The 13,175-nt window shown below is 34.8% G+C and overlaps 1 protein-coding gene across 4 annotated transcripts in view; it reads right to left on the bottom strand.

Moving 5' to 3' along the window:
* The window catches only part of ARAP2 (ArfGAP with RhoGAP domain, ankyrin repeat and PH domain 2), a 128,042-nt gene that overhangs the window by 104,170 nt on the left and 10,697 nt on the right, over positions 1–13,175 (bottom strand). For all 4 annotated transcript variants that reach the window (XR_014692625.1, XR_014692626.1, XM_084518018.1 and 1 more), the window contains exons 3-6: positions 9,596–9,666; positions 8,491–8,570; positions 3,108–3,193; positions 2,023–2,373 (exon numbers count right to left, since the gene is read on the bottom strand). Coding sequence is in view for 2 of the 4 variants with exons in the window: in XM_084518018.1 (XP_084374144.1) it covers positions 2,023–2,373; positions 3,108–3,193; positions 8,491–8,570; positions 9,596–9,666 (588 nt within the window). In the remaining 2 variants the exon portion in view is untranslated. The remainder of the gene's footprint in view (positions 1–2,022; positions 2,374–3,107; positions 3,194–8,490; positions 8,571–9,595; positions 9,667–13,175) is intronic.

Consider the following 13,175-nt stretch of genomic DNA (forward strand, 5'->3'; position numbering starts at 1 on the left):
CTAAGTTCAACAAGGCAAGGCTTTAATGGCAAAACAAATTGTTTTTTTTTTTTTTTTTTTTTTTTTTTTGGTTTTGTTTGTTTGTTTTTCTTTGGTCTGTTTCCTTAAGTCTTCGGGAATCTGAGAAATGGTATTGTAAGAAAGAAAAAAATAGCATTCATTAAACTGTTTAAAAACAAGACCTTGAAATTTAGCCAAGGAGTATCACTGGTTTGAGGCTACTGATGCTGCAACTTTTCTACACAACCACTAAATTAAAAAAGATAATGAATTAGTTCCACCAAATATTAAAGTAATACATTCTCACTCAGTACTTCACCTAAACCCTTCACATTCAGTTTCAAACAGCACAGTATTAGTCATCTGGAATCTAGAACTGTATTTATTACTCCATTAGCTAACTGCCAAAACTGAGGTATTAAAAAAAGTCAAATTAAAAATTAAAGCTAACTGCAACTCTTCTGAGAAGAGAATACACTTCTTTTAGTTCCAAAAAAGGTAGCATAAACATATTATACTGGAGAAAAGACTATTTTGAGTCTATATACAATTAATCTTTGATTATTTACTAAAAGTAATAGTTGCTATTATTACACTTAGTAATAATCCATGAAAGCTGATGAAACTTTTGAAACTCAATAAAAAGCACAAAACCAAAACATACAACTAGGTTTGTGCAGATTTTTGCCATTGCAGAATTTCAAACCAGATCTATTCCTCCTTGCTATTCAGCCTTAACAATACATCACAATAAAGCAAATAAATGAATAAATAAATAAATCTTTGTGAGTCAGAACTCTCAAAAAAACAAATAAAAAAAAAACAAACAGAAATTGCTGTGTCACAGAGCTCCTTCCAGTGGGCTCAAACTAGAATGTATTCTCAAGCAATTTAATTCAATAACTTTTGTCAGTAAATTGAAAAAAATATAATTCCTATAATAGTCAGCGTAATTACGATTACTATAGCTGCAACTAATGAAAGGAAAGGCCAAACATTTTAATATCACCTTTCAAAGCAGCTAAACACGAAGTCCTAAGAACAAAGAATATAGAACTACTAAGTCTCAAGGAGAACAACAGTAAAAACATTAAAGAACTGAAGGACAAAAGCTTTAATTTCTAGATGCTAGTGAAATCAGAAATGGACTGGAAAAGTTAAATTGTGCCAACCTCTAAAATGCAGAGAGGCAATGAAGAAAATCATTAGAACAATTACGAAAGCAGAAATTACTGAAGAATTGTCTATTCAATTAGTTAAGGAGGTTAGAAGTATGTCAGAGTATACTATATCTACAAAGGGAAGATCTGATAATAGAGAGCTCTTAACTGTAACACAGTCTAAGAAAAGTGGGAATTTAAAATACGTTAACTTAAAGTAGAAGAAACTTTAAACAATAATAGCAATTAAACAAGAGCTTTTTAAAGCTACAAACATGATAAAGAATCTGTTTTCATTCTACTCTCTTTTTTATTTAAAATTTCAAAGTAAGACTTGTGCTCAGATTCCTCCATCAAAATTTAGGCACGTTGATAAACTAAAGTAGGAGACTATTCACCGTAGATACATGTCTACACTCAGAGCTTGATTTATATTCCTATGAGACTACACAACTCTGAAACCAATAGTGATTTCCAGTCAAGAAAACCACTATTTTATATGTTCACAGCTAAACCAGTAAAGCAAAATTTCAGAATCAGACCTTGGTTTTGCTCACTTTGTGGTCCACAGAAGAGCAGCAAAGATTCACAGATTGGAAATGTTGCTAGAAATTAATTCTCGATTTTTCCACTACAGTTCATGAGTGGCAATCAACATTTTTAGTGAGAATATCTTTCCTGAGCATACTTCCTAAATAAACTTTAGGATAGGTAACAACATATCATTAAAATTGAGAACACAGAAGAAAAGCCCTGTGCTCTTGCAATAAAAGCAGTTCCCTTCTTCCCACCACAGTGACCAGAGTCTCTCATGCAAACATACATCTTTGCAATTACACAGTAATCACCACAAATACCATACCCTTGTGGGGATAATTTATCCAGCCATCCTGCTTTAAGCTTCTTTACTGATGGCCCATAAAAACAAGCATACGGTGTTATTGATTCATTTGCAATCGAAGTTTGAGCTCCGTCAAATTGCCGAAAATCCATTTGTTCACTGATCAAGTGATTTGAATCTTCACTTCGGTTCCTACTACAAGATGAGTGGCTTTTGGCTTTATTTTTCTTTTTCTTTAAAGGTAAAGAACATTGATCCACAACAGAGTATACAGATTCACTTTCAAAATCTTCTGGTGCTAATGATTTGTTTTCCTGAGACACGGGTTTGTTTTTTGCACATTCCTTTGTCTTCTCATCCTGATTATGGGAACTAGAAAGAAAAAGTACACTTTAATCTGAGTGTACACAACAAAGTATCAATCAGAACAAACATTCTTAAGACATATTGCAAATGTGCTATAATATGTTTCATTTTTCAGATAACCACAGGCTGAGCTAAACGCAATATATATCTTCAACCTATGACCTTAACTGAATCCTACATTCTAAATAGGGCTGGTAATGAGGTAACACCTGGTGGTCACTTTAAAAACCTGAACATTACGAAACTTCAAATTGAATTCTGCTTCTTCAGAAAACTAGCTTTATTCATTTTAAAGTTCTGGAGGATTTGCAGTATCATCTTGCTCTTCAGTCTCTCCCCCTTGTAAAGAATAAAGTAATTGTAATATGGAAAGAATTAAATGTTTTTATGTGTTTTGCTTGATTTTGAGTTTATTTTATTTTTTATGAGTAGACAGTATGAAAGCACTCAGAGATGGTTGTCTAAGAGACATAAGAGACAAGAGACATTCAAAAATAAAATGTGTCTTCCTGTGTGAAGAGAGGGACAAGACATCTCCCAAATCCACAAAACATTCTGAAGCTCAGATTAGATAGTTTTAGGAAAGTAACCTCCTATGAAATGATGTGTAAATAGATGGACAGATAAATAAACAAAGTCACAGCTGGTGACTACCTTTCATAGGTAGAGCTCTACTTATGATATCACTAAATAATTATTTCCTCTTTAAATTTTAGATTTATCTATAACTTATTTAATACCATGAGTTCTTGTGAGAATAATGTTCTTCGTTCATTTCTAGATCTGATTTCTTTTCACAAACCAGGAGTTCATTTCCATGAAGTTCCTAGAAAATAAACATACCATAAAAAACATATGTAAATGAAATAGTAAGTTGTTTAAATTACTGTAGACACAAATCACACACAAACAGACCAACTAGCAAAGATACACTTTTCCAAATTTTTTAGTAATATGCATCTGAAAGATTGTCTCAAGAAGTATTTTAAAAATGTTATTTTCAATATTTCCATTTTAATATTCAAAAATATTTGTGCATAGTCCAAAATACCTAAGACAAATAAATTAAAAAACAGTGCATAAAAAAATTACTACTCTGACTTTTATTTCTTGAAGCACAATTGAGTATTATTTTTACACTGAAATTTTCTAAGCTCAAGAGCCACAATTTACATGCATCTTAAGTATACCATTTATGATTTGCTACTGTTAGCCTATCTTTCATGTCAGTATTTCTCTGAATTAAATGTACAGCCTTCATGGTACAAATATAAAACAGGTAAATTCAAAATTCCTGCAGTAAGATTGCTAAACATATCTAGTATTTTCTTGCCAAGCTCTTCTTCCTAAAAGGCACATTTATGAATGTTTAGAAACCTTTATCACAAACTGTTTGGAGTGTACAAAATGTCAAGGTTAACACTGCTCAAGAACATTACACTCCATACTTTCTAAACTTGATCTGACAATCATACTGCATTAATAAGCTTCTCAAGTTTCATCTTTCTTCCTTTACAAAAACAAACAAAAATGAACAGCTACATGCTTTATGACGGAAACAATTTAATTTACTCATTTAAACTTGGAAGTGTATGTCACAAAGCCGAAAAGAGGCAAAAAAAAAAAAAAAAAAAAAAAAAGCAGATAAGCTTTCACAACTGTTGCTGATTTTTCTTCCCCCAGAAGAAAAATCTCATTTATATTTGAGGGCTGTGCCTAGGAAACATGAAAAGACAAGCTTAAAAAAGGGCATAGCTAAAAGCTGCATATTTGTACTCTGCAAAAAAAAAAAAAAAAATGGGGAAGATATAGGCTGCTGATAGGATAATCCTTAAGGAACATTTTGTCCTCCTCTGCCAATCAGAGAGCTTATTAAAAAAAAAGAAACCCGCCCCCCCCCCAAAAAAAAACATAACAAAACAAAACAACACCTACACACACCACACACTATTAGCTATGTTGTAGCACCAAGGATTAGTTGATGATAATGAAAAACACCCCTAGGTTTGCAAACAAACAAAAACAGAAAACTAACAAGCAACCTGTCTGCTACTTGCAAAATGCCTGAAACGCTCCTCACAAAAGGTGAGAAGGTGGCAGTATCACATTTTTATGCAGCAGCCAAGACACTGATGTCATCACCCAGGAAGCATCTTTAGGTTAGATACTAAACATTTTTACTCTATTATCTGCAGTTGCTCATCAGGATGCAACCCGAGGCTGCTCAGACAGATGAACCATACCCACTGTGTATGGGTACACAGCTGCACCTCCTGCTCACTCTCACGAACCATTATGATACCACTTTACAACCTGCCTTTGCCTGCTCTGCAATCTTCAGCACTTAGCCAAGTTCAGGGGACCCTGAGAACTTCCAAATAGCAATCAAGAGATGCATTTCTATTGCTGGCAAACTTTAAAATACAGAAATCTATAAATGAAGACAGGTTATGCAGACAGAGCTCTGTTCCCTCACAAAGACACAAACTTCACCCAAATTAAAGAAGGGAAGACATGTGTTGGTTACAGGATTACTTGTCAAGAACCTCAGACTCGAGACAATACAGAACTCCTATTTCACACCTCCTGCAACTGTCAGGTATTGTACAAAGGTAAGTAGCAGCACCATTTTCTCCTGCAGTCAGCTTCATAGAAGGAAGTATTTCTTGAAAGATGGGTGTATATATGTAGTATTTAAATGTATACTGTTCTTATGCAGAGGAAGCACCCGCCCTGAAGGAAGAAGTCCAGCTTCTAGATCATAGCCAGATGGAACTGCCTACTTGCAGCCCTTAAAAAAACACCTCTCTACTTCTGATCAGGAAACATTCAGATGCATTTTTGTTAATTTTTTTCTAACAGTCAGTCTTGCCAGTCACAATGTGAAGTGAGGAAACCTGAATACTAAGAATTGTACTGGGACTACTGCCACATTAAATAGTCGATGCCATTCAGGACAAGCCTCTTCACTTGAAAGATACTGCCTTAGTCTTCTATTAAAGGCCATACAGTTTTATAACAGGGCTTTAAAGATAAGAATCCCTCCTGTTAAAATATTAAGAGTTCTTATTTTAGAGTTGCACAATTTGTAATCTGGCCAGCATTCCACAATACCACAACACGTAGGAGCTGACAGATTAAAACATGCATATTGAGTTCAGTAATCTAGTCTGAGAATCTACAGCAAGAAATAAAACTAATATTTCACTCTAGAGGCTTGAACTCAGAATTTCTTCACAGAAAAACTGAATTCCAATATACTTTACTCTTCAGCTGGACACAGCAATATATCAGCTGTGAAATGTTAGGGTTTTTATTTGTGCTATTTTTTGAATCAATAAAAAAGAAAAATGTTCCTTCTTCAGGTTGTCCCTTTAGGGCTTTCTGCTTCTAGCCGTCTTTCTTCCTCACTTAAGTCTAAGGCATACTTTCTTTATGCCCTTCATTCCCCATTCTCTCATGCTGACTTACCTCTAGTCTGTAGTGACTCATTACCTGTTTCTAGACACTCCCTTTATAAAAGCCTGTAGAAGCCTTTACTTTGTTACACCAATGAAACAGGAAGAAGGTTAATGGCCAACTTCTAACCACCTAGAACAAGCTTCATTTAGTCAGCATTACAAATTGCTGTTTTCTTGAATACAGATGAACTATATTCTCATATGAGGTTATTTTTAAAAGGAAGCAACAGTTACTAAAGTCTCAAACACTTTACAGTGTTATCAAAACTTCCTTATTTGTTCCTAGGATACCTGATACTAGGGAAAAAAAATTTGAAAATTAAATATCTTGGGACCTTTGTTTTACAGTTCTGCTTTATGACCTTTGTCTGCAATTATGTTCTAATGGAAGCAAACTATGAAGTTTCCAACTAGCATGTGATTTATCAAATAAAAAAAATACTTGTTTACTTACATGAACATGATAATTAAAATCTAAATCTTCAGATCAGAGAAAGCATGTTCTAATATCCTGCTTTAATTGAGATTCTACAGCCAGCAGAAATAATAACTCTGTTTCAAGCAGTTAATCTAGCTTAACAGAATGGTATTTTTTCTATTGGATGGCTTTATAAGATTGCAAACATACTTCCTGGGTATGCCGTATTATAAGCAGCAACTCCAATAAAATATATAGAAAAACTTTAATAAGTAACGACAAGGACAGAAAACTTTTTCTGGAAAAACCTGCTTATGCCATTGTACTAATTGCAAAGCAGCTCAACTTTGAATTTGTAAAGACATTTTAATAATTGGCACAGACAAGACTATGCATTAGGAAAGAAAAGGAGCTCAGAAGTAATCTATACACAAAAGGTATGTAACAAGAAACAGAAGGAGAAACATCATGAATTTATGCCCACCTCCTTAAAAAGTCACCAATGAAAAACAAAAAGGCATGATTCCAAAGAGAAGACAGTACATGTGAAAAATAAAAGTTCATTTTTATTCTTCTAAAAACACTTCCACTAGAAGATGCAATTTAAGCCATTTATTTTCAATGCACAATTCTTAAATTCATACTGGGGAAAAAAAAAATAAATTATAGGCACCTGTTTTGAAAGTTACTAGTCAAATAGTTTTGATTTTAGTGAATAATTTGGAGTAGTTGAAAAGGAGAAACTTTAGAGTAAAGACCAGATAAGAAACTAAGAATTACCTACTGTTTTCCCTAAGTCAGTGGCTTGAGATCAGCTGGAACAAGGATAAGCAAACAAAGAAGCAACAATTCCTGAGTGAGAATCAAGAGCTGGCATTCACAGCATTTGGTGGATGCCTCACTAAGCTACTTCACCTCTTGGACCTCCACATGATTCAGAAGTCTGTCCACATACCATCTAAGACATTCACAGTTCAATTACCAACCTCAACAAAAGCGTTCATGTCAGAGAATCCTGCAACAAAAGTGACTTACTGTGTATATAGCAAGTCTGGAAACTGTGAAAAATACCAGAATTCCTGAGAACTTTCATATATAGGAATTTTAAAATGTGTATGGCTGAAAGTGACTATTAGATCAACTAAGCTAATGTATAAGCTGCTTTCTTTGGTTGTCCACCAGCCAGATGCCCAGTCTTGATATTGAATTATCAGAAGAGAGAAAAGCCACTTTCCCCCTTACTAGTCAGTTTTAATGGTTATAACCCCACTTAACCTCTTTTAGACACAAAGTATTACAATATACCACTGTACTTAAGAAGGTACAAGGAAGGCATCAAGGTAGTCTGGAAATGCCTATAACTGACTGTTTTCCATTTGATATGGCAGCATCTAGGTCGGGGCAGAAAAGTCAATTATGTCTCCTACTTTTTTTTTTTTTTTTTTTTTTTTTTTTAAAAAAAAGCAGAGCCTCCTATTACTATTGAACAGTACAAAGCATATCTCAAGATTAAGAAAAGTCACTAGTCCCTACATATTTACACTACTGTCATGGTTTTGGCTAGGACAGAGTTAATTTTCTTTGTAGAGGCTCATACCATTTTGTGTTTTGGACTTCTGATGAAAACAGTAGTGATAACACATGAATGTTTCTAGTTGTTGCAGTGCAGTGCTCACACAGAGCCAAGGTCTTTTCTGCTTCTCATGCTACCCTGCCAGTAAGGAGACTGGGGGTGCACCAGGAGCTGAGAAGGGAAACAGCCAGGACAGCTGGCCCAGACTGACCAAAGCGATGTTCCGTATCATACGGTGTCATGCTCAGCAATAACAGTTGGGGGAAAGAGGGAGGAAGAGGTAGACATTCAGAATGATGGCATTTATCTCCCCGAAAAGCATTATGAGCTCTACTTTTCCAGAAATAGCTGAACATCTGCCTGCTGATGGCAACTAGTGAATGCATTCCTTGTTTTGCTTTGCTCACACATGAAACTTTTGCTTTAAGTGGTAAAGTGAGTTCTCACACTTTTTACCTTTACAGTTCTGTTCCCTATGCCACCTACAGAGAGTATGTAAGTACGGTGCTTAGCTACCTGCTGGGATTAAATCACAACTATAAAACTTGTGCATATACCTAAGAAGACAAGAAAGATACTGAGAAGCAAAAGAGAATAAAAAAGAATTAATGGCAGTACACAATACATAACATGAAGATATAAACCATTTATATCCAGACTTCTCAACTTACCTTAGCATCTTGAAGGTTGTCCCAAAAAAAGGTTTCTCCATACGGAGATATGATGGGTGGCTTTTCTTCTGTGAAAGTTTCTTAAAGTAAAAAATAACCAGTCACATATTGTCATACTCCATTATTGTACTGATATAATCAACAAGGGATACAAGTTTTCTGTTTCTGATTTTCCTGCCCTCCTCAAAATGAATAAATATTGAAGAACAAGAAACAATTTCTCATTTATAACTGAAACACATTTTCTTAGAAATTTATACTTTTACACTGATCTACTTATATCTAGCTATAGTTTTGCTATATCTAGTATAGTATATCAATATAGTTGCAGTTTTATACTGCATCTTTTCACTAGCATCTTATTTGGATATAGCTTGCATATATGTATCATCTTCTTTCCTAATCTGCCTATCAAGTTAAAAAACAAAAAACAAAAAACTTTTGTCATATACTCTTGGGATCAATAGTTCCACTGTCTTTTATTCTGACTTTAAAAAACAAAAGCAAAGGAAACAAAAAACCACCTAATTTCTGCTCAATTTTCATTTCATCACCAATTATTTGCTTGAAATTAATATGTATAGCTTCAAACTTCTAGTGTTTAAAATAATTTATTTTTTTTTAAACGTCACTGACTGAAACTGTGCAAGACTGAATTAAATAGTTTACTGGAAGAAGTTACCAATTTATTTCCCGTTATTTCCTGGGGCTCTGATTACTCACTAACAAATGAAGATGCATTAGTCAGAAATACTCTTCTTACAGTCTTCAAGAAAAAATCGATTCTGCTTTAAAAAAAAATGCATACCATCTTGAAAATTCAACATATTGTATTTAAAAAATATATGTTAAATTACGTTTACAGACAATATTTTGTAATTTTCATGCTATTAGCTCGTAAACAAGAACTAAGTAAAACGTAGAAGTGGTTACGTGCTCTGCTATTATGTACATCACACTTTTTTCATACTTGCCAGATACCCAGTATTTCTTAAAATGGCAAGTCAACACTTGCTCAACAAAAAACGAGGTTAGACCTCAGTTTTTTGTTTGAGGTTTCTTTGTCTCAGTATTCAAGATCTAAGTACCAGCATGCTTAACTCACTTTTTTGTGAAGCTTGCCTCCCAGCACAAGGTACATTTGTAAGATCCACATTCTTTCTTTTCTGAAGGGAGCTTGAACAAAACAGAGCACAAAATGAAAATATTAAGTGAAATTTCCCAAAAATGGAGCATGGAGCAAAGACATCTTATGCAGGTAAACAAAGTATTACAACTACATGCAAATGTAGAAATAGTCAATTTTAAGTCTTAGAAAAGTCTTCTGACTGAATTTAAAATATCCAACATTCTTTCTTTCTCTCTTCATGATGCTGAATCCTAACTAATTCCTTCACTGATCCTAACACACACATTCAGATTTTTTTGTTTTGTTTTGAATGCCTTAACATACATTTAGACCTCTGGGAAGCATGGGGATCCCGCTTCTTCCCCCATCCTCTACCATCTCTTCTACTTCACATTCAATACCAACAAATACATTGAAAAAAAACAGCATAGTATCAAAGCCAAATCTTCAACACTGAGCTCTAAGCACAGAGCCTAGGCATCCAGACAAAGCAGATGCCTTGGACCACTGAAAAAAAAAAAAGTGCTGAAAATTTTTAATTCCCAATCATTATTTTCTTTTTCCCCTAATAAACTTTCAATCTGAGACATAAATGACATTTCTTTGATACCACCTGCGCCTATGACTGTGCATTTTGTAGATATGCAAGAATGTATTCCCACACACAGGAGAAAAATTACTTTTTTTTATTGGTGTTATGCTAGCTCCTAAGTATTTCAGGGATTCCATGTACAGAGGTACATTTCTGCTGGAAAAATCATGTTTTCATTATTATTATTGAGATTTCAGGCTAATGCAGCAGCTTTTGAATAACAGAATAGGAGAAAATACACCTGAAGTAGTACATTTCTAACCCATCTTCACTGCTGCAGCAGTCTGTTTTCAGTCTGCTTTCAATCAAACTGATTTCACCTGTTAACACAAGTAATTAGTAATTTCTCTTCTTTATATCACTTTCTCCACTTGAAATATCAGCGATACAGATCCTTGTGCATCATTACAGAATACTCATTGATTCATAAGTGCTATAAAAAAGATCCTTTAAGCTTTTTCTAAGAGTTTTCAGATTCTCCATCTTTCAAAGCCAAAGATAAATGTTTTAATAAAAATATCAATATATCTGATTTTCATTTCCCCACTAGACTTATTGGTGAATTTTATGTCTTTAAGGTTTGTTATGCTCAAAACTCCAGAAATACCACCCCACGACATCCAAATTGAATAACTCTACATTACAGGCTGATGTTTCCCTATGACAAGAAAGCATATGTTTATGAACTACCATTTTGTATCATTTTCAATCTATGCCTCTATTTGCCCCAAGGAAATTGCTGAATTAAATTCAATATGGAAGCTGCACTTTGAAATAACAAGTACCTTTACAAATTTTATCCTGGTTGTATTAATTATGTTTCTTGATGGTATTTTGTAAGATCCGATTCTCAGAAAACATAGGATGAGTTTGCCCAGTTGAAGTGGATCATGGCCTAGCTCCATACATAGTAACTGCTCACTCTTCTAATTACAAAAACTACATAGCACTGTGTTCCTTCATGTGTCTTACTAAAATTGATGTAGCTACAATCTTTTGAAGTTACATTAGCAAATTAACTTCATGCATTTGTACTAACCCGGAATGCTTACAAATAAATACATAAATAGAAATAATATTTTTCAACAGAGACAGGATTTGTATGTTGTTTTTAAGGGTACTAATAGCATTAATATGAATTTGAGAGGGACAGATAATCAGCTTTGACTAAAAGAGATTTTAAACTGATGGTTTTCTTCCCTATGTAAAACAGTGAGTGAAAGGCTTAGTTTCAGAGTGGAAGGATTTAAAAGTGGGCAGTGGTAATAGCAATGAGTCACGAGTAATACTGGTAAACTCATCAGGAAACGTGAAATGATAAAGCAACTTATAAAGACCTGCTTTTTTTTGTTTGTTTGTTTGTATTAAGTGTCTACGCGTATATGCTCCATACAAAGTAAGAAAACCTGTTAAAAATATGAACTGCAGGGTGTTCCCCCCACCCACTCCCCAAATAAATTTTTTTTTGGTCATTTTAGGAATGGGAAGTTTTACCTTATGTCAAGTAAAAACTACCTCAATAAATACTTAAAATAGCTTACTCTGAATATCTGCTTGAGAGATTAAATATAACAAAAAATAGAGTGCAAGAGGACAATATTTGTCATCCTTGTCAATTGTTGTACAAAATAAATTCCTACATTAAATGACAGAAAAATAAAGAAGACTTATTTGGGGGCAAAAAAGACCAAAACAAAAAAAAAAAAAAAAAAAAAAGACAAACGAAAACCAAACAAAAATCAAAGCCACCACCAACAGAAAACTTATCTACATAAACATGACTTTCCTTAACCATTTCCAAAACTTAATACTTCTTGAGATTATCATCATCTTTGTTTTGCTCTCTATAGGACAGTTAGTGCAAGTAGCCTGCAAATCACAAAGTACCAATTATACACAGATAAACATAATTTTAATTATATTATCTCTTTGTTACAACTGTGGAGGTTAAGACTAACTATTTTCATAAATTAAGTGATACAGGATGTGGTTCGGGCTGCATACTCTTCCCCACCACCCTTTCCTTGTACATAAACAGGATGAAAGGGTGTGATGAGGCAGCAACTTGTCTTGCTGAAGGCTGAGAGACTGGAAAGGTGAGAGCTGAGCCGATTTGTTCTATACACGCCTGCAAATAAAGCGAGGGAGAGAGCTCAGTGGAAGCAGTCAGTGCTTCAAAGTCTTCACTGGCATTCATCTGCTGTTTTTTTTTTTTTTTATGTGAATGAAGCTTTTGTTTTCAATCATCACATTTTCTACCCGAGACCTAGCCCTCCCTTTACATGAATACGTCCAAAGTGCTCTACCGTGCTGTTTGAGCCTTGGGCTTCATAGGCTGCTTGCAGAAGTCAATTAAGGGAGATACTTGGCCAAAGGAAGAGATAGAGCAGCTTCTCCCTCCGAAAAGCTGCTCTGTGTGACCACATACAGAGTAGAGGGAGGCAGCAGCACTAGCCTGGAAACCTCATTAGCAATCTCAACCACTTACATGCCCGCAACGGAGTGTGAAGAATACCAGCACTGCTAACTTTCCACTACAGCAGCAGCTGTTTGCACAAAATGGACAGCACCAGGACAGGCACACAGCATCTCTGTATACATGTACATACATACACTGAAGTCCTCTTTCCCTCCCTCCTCCTGCCCCTCCAGCAATGCAGCAGTTTTTCCAGATTTATTTTTGGACTATTTCTTCTCTCCTGCAATAAGCAATCAGCACTGAACAACACAAGCGACAGAGTCGGAGGATGTGGAAAGCCTGGATGTATTTGGTGTTGGTCAGTCTGAAATGTTACTTGGGCACAACAATCAGCTCTGTCACCTGACACACCTGCTTAGCTTTCCCTTTAAAGGCACTGCTGTTCCAAAGGGTGCAACCAGAGCTACAGAGCAACTGCTAAACAACATGGTCCAAGGTAGCTTCAGAGGTTTCCGCATCTCCACGCTTATCTTTAATCTCAGGCT

This window comes from Aythya ferina (assembly GCF_964211825.1).
Source record: "Aythya ferina genome assembly, chromosome: 4".
In the NCBI taxonomy this organism is placed as follows: domain Eukaryota; kingdom Metazoa; phylum Chordata; class Aves; order Anseriformes; family Anatidae; genus Aythya; species Aythya ferina.